Source organism: Microtus oregoni, unplaced genomic scaffold (genome assembly GCF_018167655.1).
Source record: "Microtus oregoni isolate MIOR12 unplaced genomic scaffold, Mior012 000064F_ref0000363, whole genome shotgun sequence".
Lineage (NCBI taxonomy): Eukaryota > Metazoa > Chordata > Mammalia > Rodentia > Cricetidae > Microtus > Microtus oregoni.
In genome coordinates this window covers 7,484,245-7,507,505 of record NW_024543874.1, presented here as the reverse complement: position 1 = coordinate 7,507,505, position 23,261 = coordinate 7,484,245, and the positions used below count along the sequence as shown (strand labels likewise).

General features: G+C 48.8%; 1 protein-coding gene across 4 annotated transcripts in view; it reads right to left on the bottom strand.

The window, feature by feature from the left end:
- Dpp6 (dipeptidyl peptidase like 6) overlaps window positions 1-23,261 on the bottom strand; it is an 866,060-nt gene that overhangs the window by 154,409 nt on the left and 688,390 nt on the right. For all 4 annotated transcript variants that reach the window (XM_041640587.1, XM_041640589.1, XM_041640586.1 and 1 more), the window contains exon 7: window positions 16,527-16,608. In XM_041640587.1, coding sequence (XP_041496521.1) covers window positions 16,527-16,608 — 82 coding nt within the window. The remainder of the gene's footprint in view (window positions 1-16,526; window positions 16,609-23,261) is intronic.

The following is a 23,261-nucleotide window of genomic DNA, read 5'->3' as shown; positions in this document are numbered from 1 at the left end:
CTATGGGAGAAAAAAATCACACTAAAATGATTAATATTGCATAACTGTAATTTATCAACTAGTTTTGGAAGTAAAAAAAAACTGTTAACATTCTGATCTTAGGATTGCTCTGCCTGAGTGGTGTGAGGAGATCCCGTGGCTGGTGACTGCCCTAAGTGGTGTCAGGCGATCCCGTGGCTGGTGACTGCCCTAAGTGGTATGAGGAGGTCCCATGGCTGGTGACTGCTCTAAGTGGTGTGAGGAGGTCCCGGGGCTGGTGACTGCCCTAAGTGGTGTGAGGAGGTCCCGGGGCTGGTGACTGCCCTAAGTGGTGTGAGGAGGTCCCGGGGCTGGTGACTGCCCTAAGTGGTGTGAGGAGGTCCCGTGGCTGGTGACTGCCCTAAGTGGTATGAGGAGGTCCCATGGCTGGTGACTGCTCTAAGAGCCTGTGGACGTAAGGAAGGCAGCAGATTTCTGGGAACATTTGAACTGGTGATTTCAAACATAACACACACTCTTGTCAGCGGCCCAGAGGCTCACAGCACATTCTGTAGTGTCTTATGTTTGTCATAACACAGGCTATTACTCAGGAGCGCTGGGGTTTATTCAAATGGTCACTCGTGTCTGGTTCTGTGCAGACAACCATACTGGATGCTCAAGGTGACCTTGGACTATAAGAAGCACAGTGGGGGGACTTGAACAGATCCTGAGGCTCATGCTCCTTTTCGGCCCCAGTCAAGCAGACTTCTGGGTACTTGGCCATGCTGAGAGAACGTACGCAAGTTTGGTGACCTTGAAGGATGGTCTCAGCTGTGTCCAGCCACCAGGCCTTTGGTTTTATGATGTGTGCACAGGCTGCTGAGCTCTTGGCTAGGAAAATTTTAGGGTTATTGGAAAGGATTTATGGGCTCTACCGTTTTAACAGGAAATTGCAAACACCTCCGTGTGTTTCTTCCCACCACAGAACACAAAAGCAGCTGGCTGGATGCCGACCAACTTCGTGCTGGGATCACAGACTCAAACACGACCCTGCTAGGGCTGTGGACAATGAGGGGTTTCTATTGCTTTCACCAGCTTAGAAGGCATAAGTGACTTTTCTACTACCTGATTTGTTCTTTTGTTATTCTGAGCCCTTGGTTAAGGCAATGTCAGAGGGAACCAAGTCTGCATTATGGAACACACAGAATTCACTGAACAAACCCCAATGTGGACTTTGTTCTCTGGTGGTTCGATGAAGCAGAGGGAGGTGGCCTCGGGGGACATTCTAATGTGAAACAACTTCTGTTAGCAATCACATCTAGTTAACTTTAAAAAGTGAGAGTTTGTATGGCGATGGGAAAACCAGCTTAATTAAATAGATACATTTGCCTGTGTATGCATTTGCCAGCTCCTGGGATTGCACTGAGTCTGACTTTGAACATGATAGTATAGGTAATGGTGAGCCACTGACTTTTAGGGAGAAACAGTTAGGACATAACTCCTGGCTTAAGATGAAAGGTCAGTTAACTTTCTCAATAAATTGAAAAAGAAAAGATAAAACAAGCTTCAAGGAAGAGGTAGCCGCAGTTTTGCCTTAGGTAACTATCATGCCTTAGCTGTGGCATTGTTCGGCATCAACGTTTTCTGCCGGCCGTCTTTGCAGCAGGGGCTGAGAAGTGCCAGCGAGATGGAGAAGGTAGTTTTTTGAAGGTGCTTAAAGTGTGATCAGGAAGAAAAATAGACATGGGGCAGGCATGTGGATAAAGGCAATGACCTGTGGTGGCAGGGGGCAGCAGCAGGCCTGAGGCCAGCTGGGGAGGCTGACGTCATCAGTGAAGGAGGCTAAGGATGCTTTGAACTGGAGGAACAATAGATGAGAACTCTTGCCAAGAGAAGGTGAGGGGCATCAGGGGACACATACTGCTCCTTACCACCGTGACCTGGCTTGGGAGGGGAGGTCATCTGGGGAGGTAGGAGAGCAGCTGGGAGCAAGGATGAGGCTGGTACAGCAAGCGGAGGAGTCGGGACTGTGTCCTTCAGGTGGTGACTAACAATAGGAGCTGTGTGCACTGAAAATCACTGTGATCAGCCTTTATTTTAAAGCACAGAGAAGGGTGGAATACAATACACAGCTTAGACTCCTGCAAAGCGGATTGACGGGGGCACTAAAATGAGACATCAATTGTGCATGGCCAGAGAAGCCACGATGGTAAAAGAGAAGTAACTAGGTTTACAACTCAAAGAACAAACAAACAAACAAACAACAATTCCTTCATCTGCTGACCATTCTATAGAGTGGAAACAGCTGAACTAAATTTGCGTTAAAACCCCTACATTCTCAAAGGAATAAAACTTGTTCTGCCATTAAAATGGTCCCCCTGGCTATCTATGGTTAGGTCATTGCTCTTCTGGAAAAGCAAGATGCCTTGCTTCCTGTGAGCTTCATGGGTGGTAGGAAACACTCATGGAACAGAGATATGGTATGGGGGGGCCCTCAAAAGGATGAAGCATGGCCACTTTTTAGTATTTATAGAGGTTTCTTTTTAAATATTTATTTCTCTCTCTCTCTCTCTCTCTCTCTCTCTCTCTCTCTCTCTCTCTATCTGTGTGTAGGCTTATGCAGGTGAGCACAGTATCTTCAGAGGCCAGAAAAGCATGTCAAATCTACAGGCGGTTGTGGGCCACCTAACATGGTGCAGGGAACCAAACTCAGGTCTTCTGAAGGTGCAGCGTGTGCTCTTAACCACAGAGACATCTGTCTGGTCCCATGGTTGACTTAATAACCAGCTAAGACTAACAGTGTGGCCGAGGAGCGGTCCTGTGAAGTCCATGTGGACAAAAAGGCTTGTCTATGCTTCTCAGACTCCCTAAGTTCTCATGTAAGTGCACCAAATAGTGTAGGTGTGAGCGAAGGCCTGGGTGAATGCACATCATTGATACAGGCTTAACCATGTCAAGAACCAATGCCTCAGGTGTAGACGAGTGGCAAGTCCTTCCTTGGATGAGGCTCGGAGGGATGCCAAAGCCTGCCTCAGGTCCAAGAGAAAATGTTGAGAGTGTGTACAGAAGACACCTGCCATAACTTTCTCCCACCAGAAGTTTGTGGCCGGAAGACAACTTCTCCCCTACAGAGACTGCCCCCCCCATAGAGACTGCTCCCCCACAGACTGCCCCCCCATAGAGACTGCCCCCCCATAGAGACTGCTCCCCCACAGACTGCCCCCCCATAGAGACTGCTCCCTCACAGAGACTGCCCCCCCATAGAGACTGCTCCCCCATAGAGACTGCTCCCCTACAGAGACTGCCCCCCCATAGAGACTGCTCCCCCACAGACTGCCCCCCCATAGAGACTGCTCCCTCACAGAGACTGCCCCCCATAGAGACTGCTCCCTCACAGAGACTGCCCCCCATAGAGACTGCTCCCTCACAGACTGCTCCCCCATAGAGACTGCCCCCCCATAGAGACTGCTCCCCTACAGAGACTGCCCCCCCATAGAGACTGCTCCCCCACAGACTGCTCCCCCATAGAGACTGCTCCCTCACAGAGACTGCCCCCCCATAGAGACTGCTCCCTCACAGAGACTGCCCCCCCATAGAGACTGCTCCCTCACAGAGACTGCCCCCCCATAGAGACTGCTCCCTCACAGAGACTGCCCCCCCATAGAGACTGCTCCCTCACAGAGACTGCCCCCCATAGAGACTGCTCCCCTACAGAGACTGCCCCCCATAGAGACTGCTCCCTCACAGAGACTGCCCCCCCATAGAGACTGCTCCCTCACAGAGACTGCCCCCTCATAGAGACTGCTCCCTCACAGAGACTGCCCCCCCATAGAGACTGCTCCCCTACAGAAACTGCCCCCCATAGAGACTGCTCCCTCACAGAGACTGCCCCCCCATAGAGACTGCTCCCTCACAGAGACTGCCCCCCCATAGAGACTGCTCCCTCACAGAGACTGCCCCCCATAGAGACTGCTCCCCCACAGAGACTGCCCCCCATAGAGACTGCTCCCCCATAGAGACTGCCCTCCCATAGAGACTGCCCCCCCATAGAGACTGCTCCCCCACAGACTGCTCCCTCACAGAGACTGCTCCCCCATAGAGACTGCTCCCTCACAGACTGCTCCCTCACAGAGACTGCCCCCCATAGAGACTGCTCCCCCATAGAGACTGCTCCCCCACAGACTGCTCCCCTATAGAGACTGCTCCCTCACAGAGACTGCTCCCTCACAGAGACTGCCCCCCCATAGAGACTGCTCCCTCACAGATACTGCCCCCCATAGAGACTGCTCCCCCACAGACTGCCCCCCCATAGAGACTGCTCCCTCACAGAGACTGCCCCCCATAGAGACTGCTCCCTCACAGAGACTGCCCCCCCACAGACTGCTCCCCCATATAGACTGCTCCCCCACAGAGACTGCTCCCCCAGAGACTGCCCCCTATAGAGACTGCTCCCCAACAGAGACTGCTCCCCCAGAGACTGCTTCCATAGACTGCTCCCCCACAGAGACTGCTCCCCCAAGAGACTGCTCTCCTACAGACTGCTCCCCCACAGAGACTGCTCCCCCACAGACTGCTCCCCCACAGAGACTCCTCCCCCAGAGACTCCTCCCTCACAGAGACTCCTCCTCCAGAGACAGCTCCCTCACATAGACTCCTCCCCTACAGAGACTGCTCTCCCACAGAGAGAGACTTCTCCCCTCATAGAGACTCTTACTGCAGGCACAGAGACTCCTCCCCTACAGAGACTCATCGACCACAGAGACTGCTCCCTCAAATAGACCGCTCCCCTACAAAGACCGCTCTCCCACAGAGACTGTTCCCCCACAGAAAGTCCTCTCCTATGGAGACCCCTCTCCCACAGAAACTGTTCTGTTCAGTCTATTCCTGACAAGTCTCAACAGTGACAACCTACATTCTTACTTTAAGGTCTTTCATAGCAGAGTAAACATTTCAAGAAAAAAAAAAAACCTGGCTGAAGATTCTAGCATTCTTCCTCGGGGTTGCTCACAGTGTGAGCGGCTGAGATAATTAACCATCAGACAAGTTGTTACATCTAAAATCTTTTACGTAATAACATCGAGCTTTTCCAATTTCCATGAATTCTGGAACTTATACTCATAAATTTGATATTTAATTTTACTTTCACTACAGGATATCACTCATTTAGCAAAGATCTGTTGAAACCCCACATTCTGCTCCACACTGAGCAGTGGGCCGTGGAAGCTACAAACGTGATGGAAAACATCTTTCGTCCTTGAACAGCTCGCGTCTGATCTGGGAAATGAAGCTGTTCAAAAGCGAAAAGTGGAATAATAAAACAGAAGCGTGTGACTAGCTGCCGCGGGATGTGGGACCAGTGATCTTCAGCAGCTCCGAGGGAGGGAGGCCATGATGACTCACTGTGGATGAGGAGATGGAGCCCTTCTCCAATTAGGAAACAATTTGGGGATTTCAAGGGAGAGGTGTTGCCTCGGGCCAACCGGGACGCCTCTCAAGGGTCCTCTGTGCAGTACAAAGCAGTCTTAGCAGAGGGCAGAGAGCAGCCCACTCCAGCCCACGGGAAACATCTCCAGACCTTCAGCATCTATCTGCATCATCCCTGCCTGCAGACACAGCTGTGGTCATATGCTCCCTCAAGATGCCCACAAGGGCGATTCCAATCCCTGCCTTGTTACATTATCTCTGGACTATCCTTTAATGTCGCCTTCCTTGATGCAGAGCTCTGGTCCTGCTCCTAACCTCGCTCCGATACACGATCCTGAAACTCCCTAACCTAATATTGCCAAGGCTGATGGGGAGACGCCGTTCCAAACTAGACTTTGCATAAGAACTACTACACCATCCCAGCCACAGTTGCATCAAAGAAGCTCTGGTGAGGATGGGAACAGGCAACGAGGTCAGGCCTTGTTTGTAAGGCTCACATGCCTTTATTCCTAATTGCCTTTCATTAAGCATGGGTTCCACTGCCTTGCTGGCCTGTTCCTTTTTGCGCTTCTCCAGTCGTCCCTCCTGCTGTTCTCCTAGTCTCTGGTAATGGTGGTTCTGCTCCCTGCTTCACTGAGGTTAACCTTTTCAGTTGTGACCCGTGAGTGGGGTCCTGTGGTTCTTGTCTCTCTGTGCCTTGCTTATTTCACTTAACATAGTGCTTCCATTCTGAAGCATGTTGGCACAATGGCAGGTTTTCGTGCTTTCTTGTTTTCTGTTGTGTATACCTGACACGTTTTCATCCCCACTCCTCCTGTGTAGGCTGACTTTGGGATGCAGCTCTACAGCGAACCCCAGTGCAGACGCTTCTTCAACACACTGTGTGGTTTCTGATGGATTCACGCCTCGCAGTGGGCGTGCTGGATTGTGTGTGATAGCTCTCCGCTGAGTTTTCTGCAGCCACGGTGCTGTTTTCCAAGAGGCTGGGTTTACATCCTCACCAGTTCTTGCTATGTCATTTCGATGACAGCCACTTCAATGCACAGAGGTGATAACCCCCTCCCCAAGGCTTCCCTAGTTATTTCCCTAATGGTTTCTGATAGTAAGTGCTTTTTTTTTTATTAAAGATTTATTCATTTTTATTTTATGTGTTTGAATGTTTTGCCTGCTTGCATGTATATACACTATGTATGTATCTAGTGCCCACAGAGGCCAGAAGGCAGCATCTAATGCCCTGGACTGGAGTTACAGACAGTTGTGAGTCACTATGTTGGTGTTCTTAACCATGGAACCATCTCCCCAGCCTCTAAACATTTTTTTCATATACCAGTGGACCATCCTGATCAATTGAGGCCCATTACCTATTCTAAATCAGATTATTTATATTTTTACTATTGAGCTCCTTATCTGTTCTGAATATTTACCCCTTTCAGATGCACAATTTGCAAGTGTTTTCTCCCATGCTGGAGTCATAATTTTTAATGCTTGTGTGATAGCTCTTCTAAATCATTGTTAGGGTCAGGATCAGGGTGAGGGTCTATGTCAGGACCAGGATCAGGGTGAAGGTCGGGGTTAATATTACGATTAGAGTCAGTGTTAATAGCAGGGTTGAGGTCAGGGTTAGAGCTAGAGTTCACTTAGGTTAGTATTAGGGTCATGGTTGGGGTTAGGGTTAGTGTCACTATTATGCTCTGGGTCAGGTTTCCCCAGATGGTAATTGGTAACCACTTTGCATTCTCCAGCTTTCAGGCACTGCGTGTGTGGGTGGCAGGGCTGTGGCTGTGCTTGCGCACCAGCTTGGCTTTCTCTGAGGAAGGAGTGCTCCGTCACCACCTGTGTGCCTTATGTCTCCTATTGCAGCTTCCACTTTTTAATACACGAATTTTCTCTTAGGCTTGTTTCCTGTTGTCATGGCATGATGGAGGCTGAATGCTGTAGGAATTCCTACGGCCAGTAACCTTTAAGGTACCCGCCCACTTGGGCGTGGCCTCTTATACTATTTATGCTGATAAAAAGTGCAGGTTCTGCCTCTCTTTTCCGGCTGCAGGATTCCATTGCTGTTCCCCGTTCCAGCAGAGGATTGTGATCTGTGAGTCGACCCCTAAATGAATAACCCTCTATTATTCTCAATTCTGAGTTAGTGTAGGATTTCAAGCATCCGTCTTCAGTTAAAATGTGCACATTTTTTTTTTACTTCCTCTACAATCTCACAGAAATCAATTTGCTTTCGTACTTTTTAATCCTTTCAGGAGGTGTTCAGCGGCATGAGTGGTCCTGAATCTTCAATAATTGAGTCCTAACTCTCCAGTTTCCTTACTCACGATCCTGGCACTGGACTCCTCCAGCCTTTCAGGCCACTTGCCAAGAACTTGCCTTATTTACTTGAGTGCAAGTGGATATTAAAGTGATTTGGCCCCAGAGAGCTGCAAAGTATGACAGATGTGTTACATTCGAAGGGGACCCTTGGCAAAACTCATTAATCACTTGCTAAACTGCCTCCACCCTTATTTGAGAACACTGAAGGCAAGCTCCCTCCCTGCAATATTCATTTCTTGGCTACTTTCATGGATTCAGGGTCCATAATGGATGTTTTTACAGGGAATACCGAATTAACCCAAACTGATTAGCGTTTATAAGTTATTAATGTCATGTCACTTTGGTCTGGTCTTCTCTGCACACACGATGTTTCACTAATTGACTTCTTCTTGCTGGGAAGATCAATCGAGCTCCCATAACTGTGTGTGCCAACTTCAGCACAATGCTCCCTGTCCCTTGCTAGCACAGGCAGGCCCCAGTAAGGGACAACGCTCTTGGGAAAGTGGCATCCTGGGCAGTATGCTGCCATCACCTACTTCCTTGTTGTTGTCCATCAATCTGAGAAGACTCTTGGGAGCTCAATGGCATGGTTACCTGGGCTTATATGGCTCTTAGGGGCAGGTAACCATGAACCTCAGTGGGGCTTGGTGCCATGACTCGCAGGGGATGGGTGGAATAGGCGGTAGGGCTAGGGAATATGAGCACTGTAGCTCTTGGGGGCAGGCTGCCATGGTTTCCTGGGGGTTTGGTGATATGGCTCTTTGGGTGCTGGGTGGCATGGCTTTTGGGGAGTGGGAGACATAGCTATAGGAACAGAAGCATCATTCTTATCTAACGATGTCTTCCTAAAGGTGTAGATACCAACTTATGGGGTGCTAAAGATTCAGAGGGAGCTAAATTGACATCATGCTTCCTTAACCTCAACCTTGCTCCCCAGAGCTGGAGAAGGGCAAGGCGTGGAGCCTGGGAGTGCCACCCACAATGCAGTAGTGTGTCGTGGATTCCACTGGACACCCACAGAAACATCTGCCTGCTAAAGTGTTCTTTAAGGAAGCTGTCTCCCTTCCAGACACAAACTTCCCATTGATAACGTACACATTGCTTTCTTTGCTCTCTATACCTTCTTAATGTGAGTGTTATGGCCACAAGGCAGCCACGACTTGTTGGGTTTGCTCTTTACCCCACAATGACTTTAAATAAACAACTTAGAAAATGCAGTGACTCTGATCACTGTCATGAGAACTACATTGCAGATAGGGATGACAGTAGGGAAGGGTTGGGGCCCATTTCCAGGGCAGGAACCTCAAGTTCTGGTGATTTGGCATCTTAAAGTCACATTGTCACCTAAGTGCCAGAACCAAGACTTGAACCTGTCCTTTCCATTCTAAAGCTCTTCTTCATAATGGTTTGTGCAAAAACATAACCAACAAAGTAGCCTCCTTCTCCCTCTAAGGCTCAACTTTAGCTATGACAAAGGTGCAGGCACAGGTGGTCTATGGTAAACTTTTGGAATTCCTGGTGGTCCTTCTGGATTCAAAAGCCGTCTTCTTCCTGGTTCCTGGTGTTTCCCTTCCAGCTTGGCAGAGGCCTCCTGCCTGCCCTTGACCTGGGAATGTGCGGTGGCTCACGGCAGATGCAGCAGCCACTGGAGTCTTCTGTCTGCTCCTGACCATCCAAGAGAAGGCTGGTGTCCCCTCTCCCTAGGCCCTGCTCTGCTCCCTGGCTGCAGAACCTGAGCTTCTGGGGAGGGTTGGCATCTTCAAGACAGAAGCTCCATCCTCAGGGCTATCACCTCCCACGCGGTTACGCCATTTCACAGGCCATTCTGGCGTTTCAGGGGTACTGTGTCTCCAGTTGAGGTGGTGCCGTGCTGACAGGGACCTCACAACTCTAATGGAATACTGTCACACTCATTAAGGCAGAGACCTAAAGGCCACACAGTGAATCAGGGCGCATGTGAAAAACTTTCAGCTCAGGTTTTTCTGAACCCTTACTGACTCATGGAAAATGAGTCAACACACTGTCTAAGGGGAGGAGGCATGGGAGGGACATACATACTAATGAGAGGGACATTTCCCTTCAGCTGTTGACTGGCATAAGAGACAAACAAGCTTAGGATGGACTTGACTGAAAAGCCACTGCCACCTGGTCATGGCTCTGAGGACACCTGTCACTAAAGAAAGGGAGGCCTCAACTTGGGCCTGTGCAGAGTAGAGAATGTAGGTGGGGAAGAGAAGGGAGGGAAAAGGGCTGGGATATCAGACCACCTGTGGGCAGGGGCCAGGGCCAGCCATGATTACAGTGACCCAGTTGGGACAGGAAGTCAGACCTCAGTGGGCAGTCGGGACTCGATGTTATGCTGAACTGATCTGATGGCCACTGCGGGATCAAGCAGGCAGCCTGGGACCCAGAATGGGCAGTTTGCCCCCACAGTTGTGCCCTGGGTAGCAGTGTTTGATTTAGACATCAGGATATAAGGATCTTGGTTAAAAATGAAGGGGTCACACAGACAGAGCAATTGCCCACCTCCTAAGCTCCTGTGTGGTGGCTTGAATGACAATGGTCCCCAGAGGCTTGCTCATATGTTTGAAGGCTAGGTCCACAGTTAGTGCAACTGTTTGGGAAGGATCAGGAGGTGTGGCCTTATTAGTGGGAATGTGGCGCCGAGGGTGGAGTTTCAAAAGCACATGCAATTCCCAATGAGTTCTCTCTTTCTCTGCCTTGTGCTTACGGATCTTATGTAGGCTCTCAGCTACTTCTCCAGCATCATGCCCACTTGCCTGCTACTATGATGATCATGAAGCTATTAGCAAGACCCCAATTAAATGTTTTCTTTTACAAGTGGCCTTGGTTGTATTGTCTTTTTATAGCAATAGGTTAGTAACTTAGACACATCACTATCATGGATGCTTTCCTGGAATAGATAGCTATAACAGTGGGTTGGGGGACCATTTTAAGGGATAAGAGACTGAGGGAGAGGGAGCAGACACAGTGGCTGAGAGAGCCTATGAGTGCTCATGAGAAAAACACTTTCAGTCAGAGGCAGAGGGAAAAGAGGTCACCTTTCTCCCAGGTTCCCAGAACCCTACAGTGTCTGGAAGGGCCTGGAACGGGAGCAGATGAGTTCATGAAAGAATGACAGACGTGTGCGCACAGCAAGGACTGGCCTCCAATGGCGGCTAACTGGCCAGCCACAGCAGTCAGCAGCCTCAGTGACCATTCCCCAGAGTTCTAGGGGAAGGGAGAATGTTTGAGAATACAGCACACTCTGCCTTGACATCCTGCCAAGAGAGCTGCTGTCCTAACCCTTCGAATACACAAACTGATCTGAGTGATGATTCCTGACTCCCTGGGTCCATGGCCTTTCCAGAAAAGCCATTCCAAGGTCTAGACAACCATACGACCTGTGGAGTGCTTCATCATCAAGTCTAGCTGAGAGCCTGACCTCTTAGCTGTATTCTCCTGCTTTAGAACAGTCACCTGACCTTGCTGACACAGGTTCTCGTGGCTGAGGAGGTAAAGACCGAGCAGTCTTGTCTTCTCAGATGGAAGTAAGACCTTTTAACTCTTCCCTTGAACATCCTACCCCATGTGCTGCGGCTACCTGCTCCTTGGGGTGTGTGGTCTCGGAGCCCGCCCCTCACCACCAGCTTTCTGGCCAACTTCGCCGATTGCTCATCATTTTTTCACATCCTGGGCTATTGAAGATTTCCCAGAGGCCTTATTAAATGCTCTTCCCAAAGCTGCTCATTTATCACTGTCGAGGTGGCCAGCCAGCCTGAGAGGAGCCGTCTCTTGGTCTCTGCTCTTGAGAGCTCTAGCAGTGTCCCGCCCTGAATCCTCAATGCCATCTAACACTGTTGTGCGTTGTCTCTGCAAAAATTTCCCATTCTTCTTCCATCCAAAGGAAGAACGTCCCCTCCCTGCACCCAACCCCACTCCGACCCTCAGCTACTTCATACACATTCCCCAAGCTCTATCCTCTGCAGCTCAAGACAGGAAGCAGCCTGGACTCCAGCTGTGCATTCTAAGAGGGAGGAAGTCACCTTCCTGCCTTCAGCCTGTCTGCCTTTATTCAATGGCTCTAGCAAAAGCAAAATCTAGGAGAGCAAAAACCTATTTCTATGCCAGTTGATTTGATCAGTGTAGAGAGTACAGGTATAACCTCACATATGGGAGGCAGGGACTACAGAGCATTGGAGCTCCCCAGAGATACCCTGGGCTCCTCAGTTAGGCAGGGAGGGGCTCATCTGAAGAGGAGACAAAGAAGACGGACTCTTGTGAAGTTCCACACTTGCTGTAACTCCATAGCTGAAAATGCAGGAAAATGAATTTGGCCATTTCATGTGAGCAATTGCAACACTAATGCAGCAAACAGACACTGGTGTTGCAAAATGAGAATGAGGGGAAAATGTCTCCCTTGCCTCCCTCTCTTCTCCTCTCATCTCCTCCTCTCCCCTCCCCGGTCCTCTCCTCTCCACCCCTCTCCTTCTCTTCCCCTTCTCTTTCTCTCTTCTCCCCTCCTCTCTAATCCTCTCCCCTCTCCTCCTCCTCTTCCTCTGCTCCCTAAGATAGGTCTCACACTGTAGCCCAGGCTGGGCTGGAGCTGATTTGTCGCTCAGGCTGGCTTCTCTAATCCTCTGCCCCAGCGTCTGAATCCCTGAGTGCTAGGATTATAGGCGTGAGCTATCCCGCCTGACTTCTCCCTGTGCTGGGTTGGGGCACAAGGCCTTGGCCATCCATGGAGGTGCACTCATTCTGGACCACAGGATCTAAAAGTGCAGTGCAGCTGTCTCCAAGTGAGAACTGTCAACCAGAGACACACAGAGTATAGTTGAGAATGAGCAAAAAGACTGTGGCCATATCCCCGAGTGGCAAAGCTCCACACCATAGACATAGCTCAGCACCATGAGTGGCGGGGCTGCGGGTTCTGAAAGCTCCTTGGTGGAGCTGACTGCAGCTGTGTTCTCTGCTCCCCAAGGAGATCCAGTCACTGCAGCATGACTCGTTATCATTAGAGCAGATTTACTGCAGGGAGCAATATTTACCTTTAAAAATAAAACGGCGAGGAGGGATTTGCTGCCTGTCGCTTAATAGATTAATGTTCACAAGGTTCCTGATTGCAGCTTTCCTGTGCAGACACACAGCTCAAAGACTGACTGTGCTCAGGGTGGTAGCCCCAGGGTGAGGGTTCTCTCAGGTGAGGACACACAGCAGGACAGGATAATCCTCCTGGGGTGGGGAAGTTTTATCCTAACATGACGGTGCACTGTCCACAACTGTGTTTGTGTTAAACAGTAAGAAAGAGGTATCTGGAGCAGAAACCACAAGGCCTGCCTGCATGGCCCCAAGCACCTACCATTACAGGACTTGGCTGATTTCCAAAATATAGGACTCATTCCCCGCTATGGGTTATACTGCTTCTTAGAGTCAGTACACAGGCCTACAGGAAGAGTTTCTGACTTAATGTCTGTTTAAATTCAGTGAGCTTGTTGGTTCACAGCATTAAACCCACATTTCAGCAATGAATACTTAACTGGACACCGAGTTCCTTGAAACAGAAAGGGAGTACAGTTTCCCCCACTGTGAGTGCTGAACACACAGTCCTCGATCCCAGCTAACCACTCCCCTCTGATTACTCTATGCTTAAGACCACACACATATACTAATGAGCTAATTAAGCAATTCGCTTATGTATTTAGTTCCAACACCAGGAAATTCTTCCTGAGTACCAGGCACTCTTTGCCTTATGCTTTTATGCTCAGATGGGGAGAACTACCAGCACCCTACATGACATTGCATCTGACTTAAAAACTTCCCCACAGTGACATGCAGGACCTTACAGAGGGTTCCTGATAAAGTGTCTATATTGGAGAAGTCACACCAGGGAGCTGTCACCTAACACTTGTTGACACCTGTTCTGTTTGCTGTTAGTTACTCCTTAGGAGGTCAAGCAAGGTCATCTTTGTCAACCTCTGTCTTCACTCCTGTGCCATGGCTTTGGACAGGAAAGGGGCTGACCGAGTGAGAAGCTGGAGCAGTCATTTACAGACTTTTCCTCCCCCAAACGCCGCTGGATGGAACTCTAGAGTGTGGGCCCTGTCTCCCCCACTGTCGGAGGCCTGAGTATGAAGAAAGCGGGGTGCACTCCAGAGCTTATTGCTAACCACGGCTTGATAAGGAACAGGTGGCATGTCAGGCACACAGAGACCTTGGCAAGGAACCAAGTACTGGTGTCTTTTTCCCAGCAACAGAAAATAGGCCACCCTGCTTCTCAGTTCCTGCCTCCACTTCTGTGGCTGAGCCTGGATGCCAGGCTGGGCTCACTGGGCTATTGACCAACCAATAGGGAGTACAGTGGCCACCTGTGGATGTCAGAAGGTGTCAGGTACCCTGGAGCTGGAGTTACTAGCAGATGTGAGTTACCTGACATGGGTGCTAGGAACCAGACTCATGTCTTCTAGAAGAGCAGCAAGTGCTCTTAACTGCTGAGCCATCTCTCCAGTCACATCCATCAGTCAGCCTTAAAACATACAGGTGCCAGAACTCTGTGCAAGCTCCAGGACAAAGCTGCAGATGCTTTCTGTGACTACACTGAAGGACCGTCACCCTCTGCCCTGGGCACCCCCATCAATGGCTCTCCAAATGTTACATTGATTGTGGCTAGTTAGACCCACTGAAATCTCCAGTTGGCTCGACACTTGAGGAATTGCTAAGATTCTTCTGTGGCCCAATGTTTTTTTTGCTTTTTTGAATTGACTCAAGATAATGGAACTGAGGTGCAACCAAGAAACTATCTGCAACCAGATGGAAGAGAAAGTGGTGATTGAGACACAGCCTCCAAACCGTCGGATCTGAACATCAGAGGGGCTCTGTGCACGGAGATCCTGCCTCTCAAAACAAAGCTAAACAGGACTCATAGCAGTTACCTGGTCACCCGGGTGTGACCCCTGTATGCTGGGGTCATGACATACACATTTTTCTCTTCGTTGTCCCGCCCACCCCCCTCTCAGATGGCCATGATCAGCTAGTGATGGGTTCTGGGCTGGGAACATTTGCACCAAGGCTGTTCATTGTGGGCCTTTTTCACTATACTGCCTGTGATAGTTACCACTGACTGGCAACTTGACAGGGTCTAGAGCCACCAGGAAGCCACACCCCTGGTATGTCTGAGGGGAGTTTCTGGATTAGGTTACGTGAAATGTGGGTGGCTCCTTTCCATGGGCTGGGGTCCTGGACTGAACGGAAAGGGGAAAGTGATTGGCACTTCAGGGTTCATTTCTGCTCCCCGACTGATGAGGCCTTGTGACCAGTCGTCTCATGCTACTGAAGCCTCACCTTCCCCATCACCATGAACAGGATGTCCACACTGTGAACTAAACTAAGCTCTTCTTTCTTTGAGTTGCTTTATCAGGGACTTTGTAACAATAAGGAAAGTAACCTATACACCATCCTAGCAGCTCACAGGGCTTTAAATATCTCAGTTTCACCTATTTGGGTCTATGAAGACCTTGGATGTCAAACTGTCAAGGCTCTGTGAGCTTCCCCATGCTGACAGGGTTGCTGGGACACAGCTTCATAATGATTGACAGGTTCACTTTCTCCATAAACCTCTAGGAATGAAGGTAAGTTTCCAGAACAATGTATAACAATGCGTGTCACACTGGTGACTGCCATGCAGCACTCTGAGAAGCTTCATCTATGCACATGGTTACATGGGTGGCAACTCTAAGCACACTGGCTATGGGAACTAAGAATGTATTATGGGTTGGGCATACTCTGGTGCCCGAGATGCATATGCAGAGAGCTTGGTCCCCAGGTAGTGGCATCATCAATGCATGACTGGCTCCCAAGGATGCTGCTGTCATTCACAGAATAATGCATCCACAAGTTCATAGTCAGATGCATCAAACAGTAGGTGTGTGCGGGTTGGGGGAACTGGTTCACTAGAGGCATGTCACTGAAGGATGGGTCTCACCAGTGTGCCACCCACCGCCCAACTCCTTTCCAGGTGCCACAGGTGAGCAGTTCTGCTCCACCACACATCATGCCATTTCTGCTTTCCCACGAGCTCAGAAATGAAGGAGCAGCCACCATGGATGGAAACTTTTGAAACCCTGAGCCCAGAGGAACTCATTCCTGGTGATGTTGCTTTCCAAGATGCTTTGTCACAGGGAGGGAAACCTGCTGAGTGCAATATGACATTCCATTTGTGAGTGTGCATGTGTGTAGTGATGTGCTTGTCTGTGCACACACATGTGGGGGTCAGAGGCTGAGGTTGTGTCTTCTTCTATCACTCTAAGGTTTTTTATATTTATTTATTTATTTATTTATTTATTTGAGACAGGGTCTCTTGCTGAACGCAGAACATTCTGTTTTAGCTAGACTGGCTAGCCCAGGAGTCCCCATGGTCTGTCTGCTTCCATGCCCACTGCTGGTAGGATAGATGCGCATTGCTACACTTGGCTTTCTCACAGGTTTGTCAGTCCAGACTTGGCTCCTCATGTTTGCATAGCAAGTACTTTATACTCTAAGCCATCTCCCCAACCCACCATGAACCGTTTTTTAAAAATGAGAATTCCCTATCTAAAAAGAAATAATAATTTTATATAATCAGATACTTTGGTACTAAAACTTAATCTCTTTCTCTTCCTCCCTTCCTCCCTTCCTCCCTCCCTCCCTCCCTCCCTCCCTTCCTCCCTCCCTCCCTCTCCCCTCTCTTACACACACACACGTGGGCACACCCCAGATATTATTCAACGATAAACAGTTTAGAAAACATTAACTTAGTAAAATTCAAAATACGGCATTGAACCCGGCTTGCTTACCAGCTGCTGGCCTTTCGGACCCCACCCCGCATACTGAAGCTTTGCATCGCTGACTTCTGGTGGGTCCAGATTCTGAGGGTCCCTGAGGAAACAGACAGACAAACAGAAACAAAGCACAATGTTGGGAACCAAGAGTATACCGTGCTTCCACTTATCCTCTGCTGGGGTCTTACTCTTTCCCGTCTCTTAGTTACTGAACAATATGTCTCACTCAGCTTCCACCAGATTCCTGCGATGTATGTAATTTATGTGAAGCTGAAATACGTCCACTGCTACTTAATCCAAATGGTAAATATTCATCAGGAGAAAACGTGCAGAGAACTATATAGATCAATTTTTAAAATGTCCAGGGCAGTTAACATTAAACGAAACCCACAGCCAAGCAGCAATAAATCCCACACCCAATGTCTTCATCGCTGGCTTTCCCTGCAGATAATTCTTTTCTAAGTATGAAGCCAGGTCATCCTGACCTTCGAAAGCCAGTGGCCTCAGGATGAATTGTATCCTCTCATGATACAGAGAATGAGAAAGGGAGGAGAATTGGGAGAGAGGGAAACGAATTGAAAGATGTTTTTCCTATTCAATGTTTCTTGCATTTTTCATTCTTTTTTATTTTGGGTACTTTCCAATTGTGTCTCCATGGGAGTCAGCTTGTAGATAAACACACGTATGAGCTGTGTTTGAATGTATACATGCTCAGCTGTGTGAGCATGCATGCATGTGCTGGTAGGAGCCAAAGGTTAATGTTAGATGTCTTTCCTAATTTTCGAGTCAGGATCTCTCATTATCGGGAAGCTTGTCCGTCTGGCTGGCCTGGCTGGCCTGGAACCTCTAGGGATCCTGCCCTCCCAATGCTGGGGTCGCAGGCACGTGCACTTGGTTTTTCTCTGGGTGCATTTTACTGACTGATCTGCCTCCCAAGCTCCATTGTTTTTTATTCTTAATTTACGGATATGGAAAATACCTTGACAACCAAATACTGTCTCTATATTCAAAGGTCCTAATAAATCAAAGCCACGGTAAAACACCATGAAAACTCCACAGGTAGAAAAAAAGGTCTTTACATTTCTTTGGGAGTACCACGCCACCCGTGGAATGGAATCCGTGTTCTGGGGGAGCTGATGGCCAAGGGAGCACCTGCCCTGATGTCATAGTTCCTCCATTGAAGCCAGAGCCATGAAAGTGCTGGCTTATGAATAAAGAAAGAATAGGTGGGAGCTGGAGAGATGGCTCAGTGGTTAAGAGCACTGGCTGCTCTTTCAGAGGTCCTGAGTTCAATTACCAGCAACCACATGGTGGCTCACAACATCTGTAATGAGATCTGGCGCCCTCCTCTGGCATGCGGGCATACATGGAGGCAGAATGTTGTATACATAATAAATAAATTTAAAAAAAGTCAAAAAAAATAGGTGAATGGTTGCCTGTCTTTGGGAAAGGAAGGCACTGAGTTTTAGGGGTTTTGCAAAGCGGTTAGGGCAAGAGGGAAGAAATATGAACCAGGCCTTTAAGTGACCAGGCTTTCAAACACAGAAAATTCCGGAGTAATTTGAACAACACTGTAAGAATCAAGGCAGACAAACAAAACCAGGAAGAAATAGAGGAGGAGAAGATGGGGAGGTGAGGTTCCCTAGGGCCTCAGGGGAATGTGAGGACAGGTGACAAGAGGTTCAGATATGGGGGAAGGCAGCCGGGACAACAGTCTTCAGGGAAGTAGAAAAGCTAGGAGACATGAGGGGTCTGGACTTTGCAGATTACAGACGGGTTCTTAATACACTCCAGAGGAGGGCGTTGGATCACTGGAGTTGGAATTGCTAGCAGCAGTGACCTTTCCTAGATGGGTGCTGAGAGCCACACTCTGGTCCCCTGAAGAGGAGCCTGTGCTCTTCACTGTCTTTGCTGCTAAGGCGTTGCTCCAGCCCAGAGAGCAGGCTTTGAATGTTATACCATTGTAAGGAAGGCTATGTGAGGAGATGGGTGTGCTAGTGAGCACCAGTCATCAGTCTGAGGTGTTCTGACAAAGCGAAAAACCATCTAAATATCCTAACATACGTATTAATCATTTGTCAGTTTAGTCCTCCTGTCCCCTCTAAATACAGTTAGACAGCAAAGTATAGCAAGGCTATGAAAGAGAACAAAGTTTTCCATAGACTAGGAGAGCGATTTGTGATGGTTGACAAAAGTCTCAGAAGAGCAGGTTCGGTCTGCTAGCTGTGTCTTACAGGGATCTAAGAACATATACAGGCATGAAGTCATTTATAAAAAAGTCAATCGAGTTGGTCAGCTAGCTAGGGGGTTGGGCAGAATGGGTAGAAGGAAGTCTGGAGTAAGGGAGGGTGGCATTTCTCGGAGCTCATGCTTTTGAACCAAATTAATTGAGACAGAGGTGAAGGCATGGCCTCCTTCATCTAAGAATGGTGTGAAAGCAAAGAGAAATGGCTGGTACTGAGCCAACAGCACGTGAATGGGTACTAAGTCAACAGCACTCCAGTGGGTGTGAAGTCAAGCACTCTGAAGATACAGGTCTCTCTTTTCTCCTAACCGGCGAGGCTCTTCTCTTAACATCTCACATTCTTAATGCAACCCAATGACTCCATGATTGCCCCAATGAGCCACCCGTTGGGGTTGCAGCCATCCACCCAGGGTGTCCTCAGGGAGAGGAAGCCAGGAAGGGGTGGGATTCCATCACTAACAGCACAGAGTTTGAGCCAATAGAGTAACTCAGCCTAAGTACCTTTTCCTCGTGTGTGAATCGGGACTATTAACGCTCGCCTGTGGATAACGTTCAGCAATGCACCGCACATGGAGAGGGGCAGCACAGGGCTCCCGCAGCCATGCTCCAGAGATGCCAGCTTAATCCTTGATAAAATGACAGGTAATTAATTTGGCCACACATTACAATGCGTGTGTATGTCCTTAGCTTCTCATTTAATTAGTTGGACCAGTGGGTTGAGTACTGATAAAGTGTTATTGTAATGACTATTTATATGAAAGGTGTTTAAAACGGCCAATCACTTATCAGACATAAAGACAAATTTGCTCTATGGGACTCAGCAGTGAAAGCAAATCAGTGACCCCCTAAGAGTGCAGGTGACAGGAAACCAGGCTTAGGGTTGCCACCCCATCACCTACACTTGCTATGGTGAAGTAAATATCTTGATTTTCACACTTGGATCCCACGACATCAAGTTGCTTTGCTTTCCAGTTAAAAGAAGGCTTTAGGGTGACTCTCCCAGTGTCCCTCCACTGTGTGTCCTTCCTTGCTCAGTAAATATTCTGCAGTTTCTCCTCATCTGTCCAGCCCCCTGCCTGATGGTGGTTCTTATACAGTCCTGCCCAGCCTTGCAGACACAAAGTTTCCATTGAACATGCCTTATACATTCACACATGGACCATGGAGAACCACAGGAGAGCTACATGGATCTGCGCTGTGTGTGTGTGTGTGTGTGTGTGTGTGTGTGTGTGACTCAGCTAGTAACTGACCATTGTCATAGCATTCTGGATTCTCTATTTCATTCCACTCCTTCATCTCTGTTTGTCTCCTCTGTGTGGGGCAAGCAGATGGCCCTGTGCTCACCTACAGGAAGAACCTTCGACACCTTTGTGTAAGCTGAGGGTTGGGCACTGCACCCAAGCAGGACTCCTCCACAAGCTCGGATCCACCTGCATCTGAGATTCCCCTGCCCACTCCTGCTTCTTACCTCTGTCCCTTTGCAGTCGAGACAATAAGCGGTGTCCTGGAGACTTTTCCTCCTCAGTCGCTGGTCCCACTATTTTCTCTACAGGCGACATTCCCAAACCCTCTGCCTTCTCACCCTCAACATATTGAAGACCCTACGGGGTTTTCCAGTTATCACACCTTCTAAAGACACACTATTCCCTCAGTGTTTGGACAGCATCTTCTTGGGGCCAGGACTATTTTCCTTTGTACTTTCCTTCTGGGAAACTTTTATTATTGCTGTGCTTTAAATCATCCTGAGTGCTCATAAGAGTGGACAATAATGCACCCATATTATTGCTATCCCATCTAGGTCTTTGCGTTTGTCATCATCGGTTTGTGCACCTTTCAATGGATCCCGTGGCTGACTCTAGGGCTCGCCTTCTGCCTCACATCACGGTGTCAGCATCACAGGGATTTCACTGCTTGCTCCCCTTGCTCTCACATTCCTACTCTGGCAACTACAATCTTCTCAGCTCTTGGTTCTACCTGTTCTAGAAGGTCCCACATCTGTAGTCTCTTCAGAATGGCCTCCTTTTTTGAAGATGACAAATTCAAGCTCTCAGGTTTGGCTTGTTTCCAGGACTACACTCACTCTCACTGCCCCCCTTCTGTCTTCTTCATGTTCCTAACCCTCCAGGGTCCCTGAATCAACAGTGAATGGAGGCACCTCATACGACCAGCACCGTCCACATCTGAGCCTGGCTGGATTCTTACCCACACATCTTTTTAACCCCGCCCATGGTAAACGGGATTGGGGAGAGAGTTCAGTGCCTGCTGCAGAAGCATGAGGACGGAGTCCAGATCCCCAGCATCTATGTGAAAGTGGGGTGCGGAGGCACATGCCTGTGACCCCATCACCGGGGAGGAAGAAACAAGAAGATCTCTGGGCTCAGTGTGAGACTCTGACTCAAACAAATGAGAGGGCTCAGGTCCCTTTGTCACATAGAAGACCACAGCAGGAACCTTTGATGTGACCCAAGGGGTCACATGCATATCCAACCTGTGGCCTATGGGCCACATGCAGGCAAGTATAGCTATGAATGCAGACTGACACAGAACTCATGAACTTACTTAAATATTCATTTATATTGTGTTTTGCAACTTGATTATGTGATTTTTGAGCATGAACTTTAGATGACAATGACAGCATCGTATCCCAGTGTTAAAATGTTGGACATGGCTGCCAGCCCAGTCCATGGTCCCTACCTTGTACTGGGTTATTTAAAAATTTTAGTGTGTATGCAAGAGGGGAAGGACACAAAGGAACTTGCTTATGAATTTGGGGGCTGCCTAGTGCCCTCCCCTATCCCTCCTCCTCTATCTTTCTTTACTCATTTATTCTAAAGAACGTGCATTGGGCCCCATGATGAATCATCTCTGGGTAGAGACGGATTGGTGAAAAAATGATTAAGGAAGAATAAAATGATCTGAACTTCACATAGCTCAAAATAATCACAAGATCCATTCTGATTTTGCTTATTTGAGCAATAAACAAAACAGGGCATAAATCATACTGGATTCTGAAGAGTGAATTGGTGCCCAGCCAAGTTTGCTCATTTATCTTCCAGAGCTATTTGGAGGGATTGAAAGCTTCTCTAACAGCAAATGGCATTTGGGAGAAAGAAAAGTTAAATTTGCTTTTTTTCCTGGCTCTAAATTTTTATGACTAAATCACAAAAAACCCCTACCATTTTCAATATCAAATATTGTGAGTTTTCTCAAGTTTTCTCATATGCTTGCCACAGTAGGAGACACAAAAGGATACATGTTTAGACCTAGGTAAGGGCTATCCATAGTAGGTGCACATTGATTACAAATGCATCGTAGGTCAGCAAGGGCCAGATTAGCAACCTTTATTTAGCTCCTGAGGGGATCAAGAAAAGTATTCATAATAGTCGAAACCTACTCAGTGCCTAGGTAGTCCAGTCTTGTTGCGTCCCTCATACACTGGAAGTCATTTGTTTAAGCTCCTGGGTCGGGGGTCCCACGCCATCAGTACTTCCAAGGTGGCTGGCAGTTAAGCAATGCTAGTGCCCCCATCCCTGCTCCCATCCCTATCCCTACCCAGTGCAGGATTTGGACTCTGATGATTGAAGTGTGACGGGGCAGCAGGGCTAGACTGCTCCTGCGGGACTCCATGTACCTCCTGCACACATTGATGGCAAGGTCACATGGCAAGGTCACATGGCAAGAGAGGCTGCCTCATTGGTCACTGTGTCCCCAGGTCAGTCCAGCCCCATCTACCCTCGTAAGAGAAGAAATGAGACAGGTCAGCGTGGTGCCGGGGCTGGTTGCATTGTGAAACATTTTGGTGGAGATAAATGTTCAAAAGCAGAGTGAGGTAATGATTGCAAAGCTCTTCAAATACCCCGCGGACTGTCGAGCTGTGTAATTTCGGTTTGTAAATTAAGGGTATGGGAAAGATGTCTCAGAAGAGCTTGGCAACGGAAGCAAGGAGGGAGGGAGCTGAGAAGGGTGAGGAGGCTCAGGAGGGAAGGAAGCCATGTTCCAGGCCCCTCTCTTTCATACACTTTCTGGCGATCAAGAGTTGACCTCCAGTGCAGAGAAAGCCCTGTCTGAGCTGACTGGTGCTCATTTTGCTAGAATGCTTGAACAATCCACAAGAGACATCACAGGCAGCCTAAGCACCCCATCCTTGTCTGTCCTGTACTCCTGGATCAGCTAAAGCCTGCCAGGCCGGGTTCTCTCCAGGGAGCTAGCACTGGGCAAAACTAACAGGCTAGTGGCAGCTTCCTGTCTACTGGCCTGCAGCCACCCCCTCCCCAGAAAGCCACTTCTTGTTGCAGGTGAGGCCCAGAGCTCTGCATTCTCTTTTTCTTGAATAGCAGGTTCCTCTCATGGTCCTATTCCTCCTGGATCTGTTGTCTCAGAGGACCCATCTGGTCAGTGTGTCCAGCAACAGACTGTCCTGTCAGAACGGGTGATGAGGGAATCTGCCACACGAGGCTGGAGCAGTAAGGCCCCAACTGCAACAGGTTTGCAGCTCTGGGCTGATG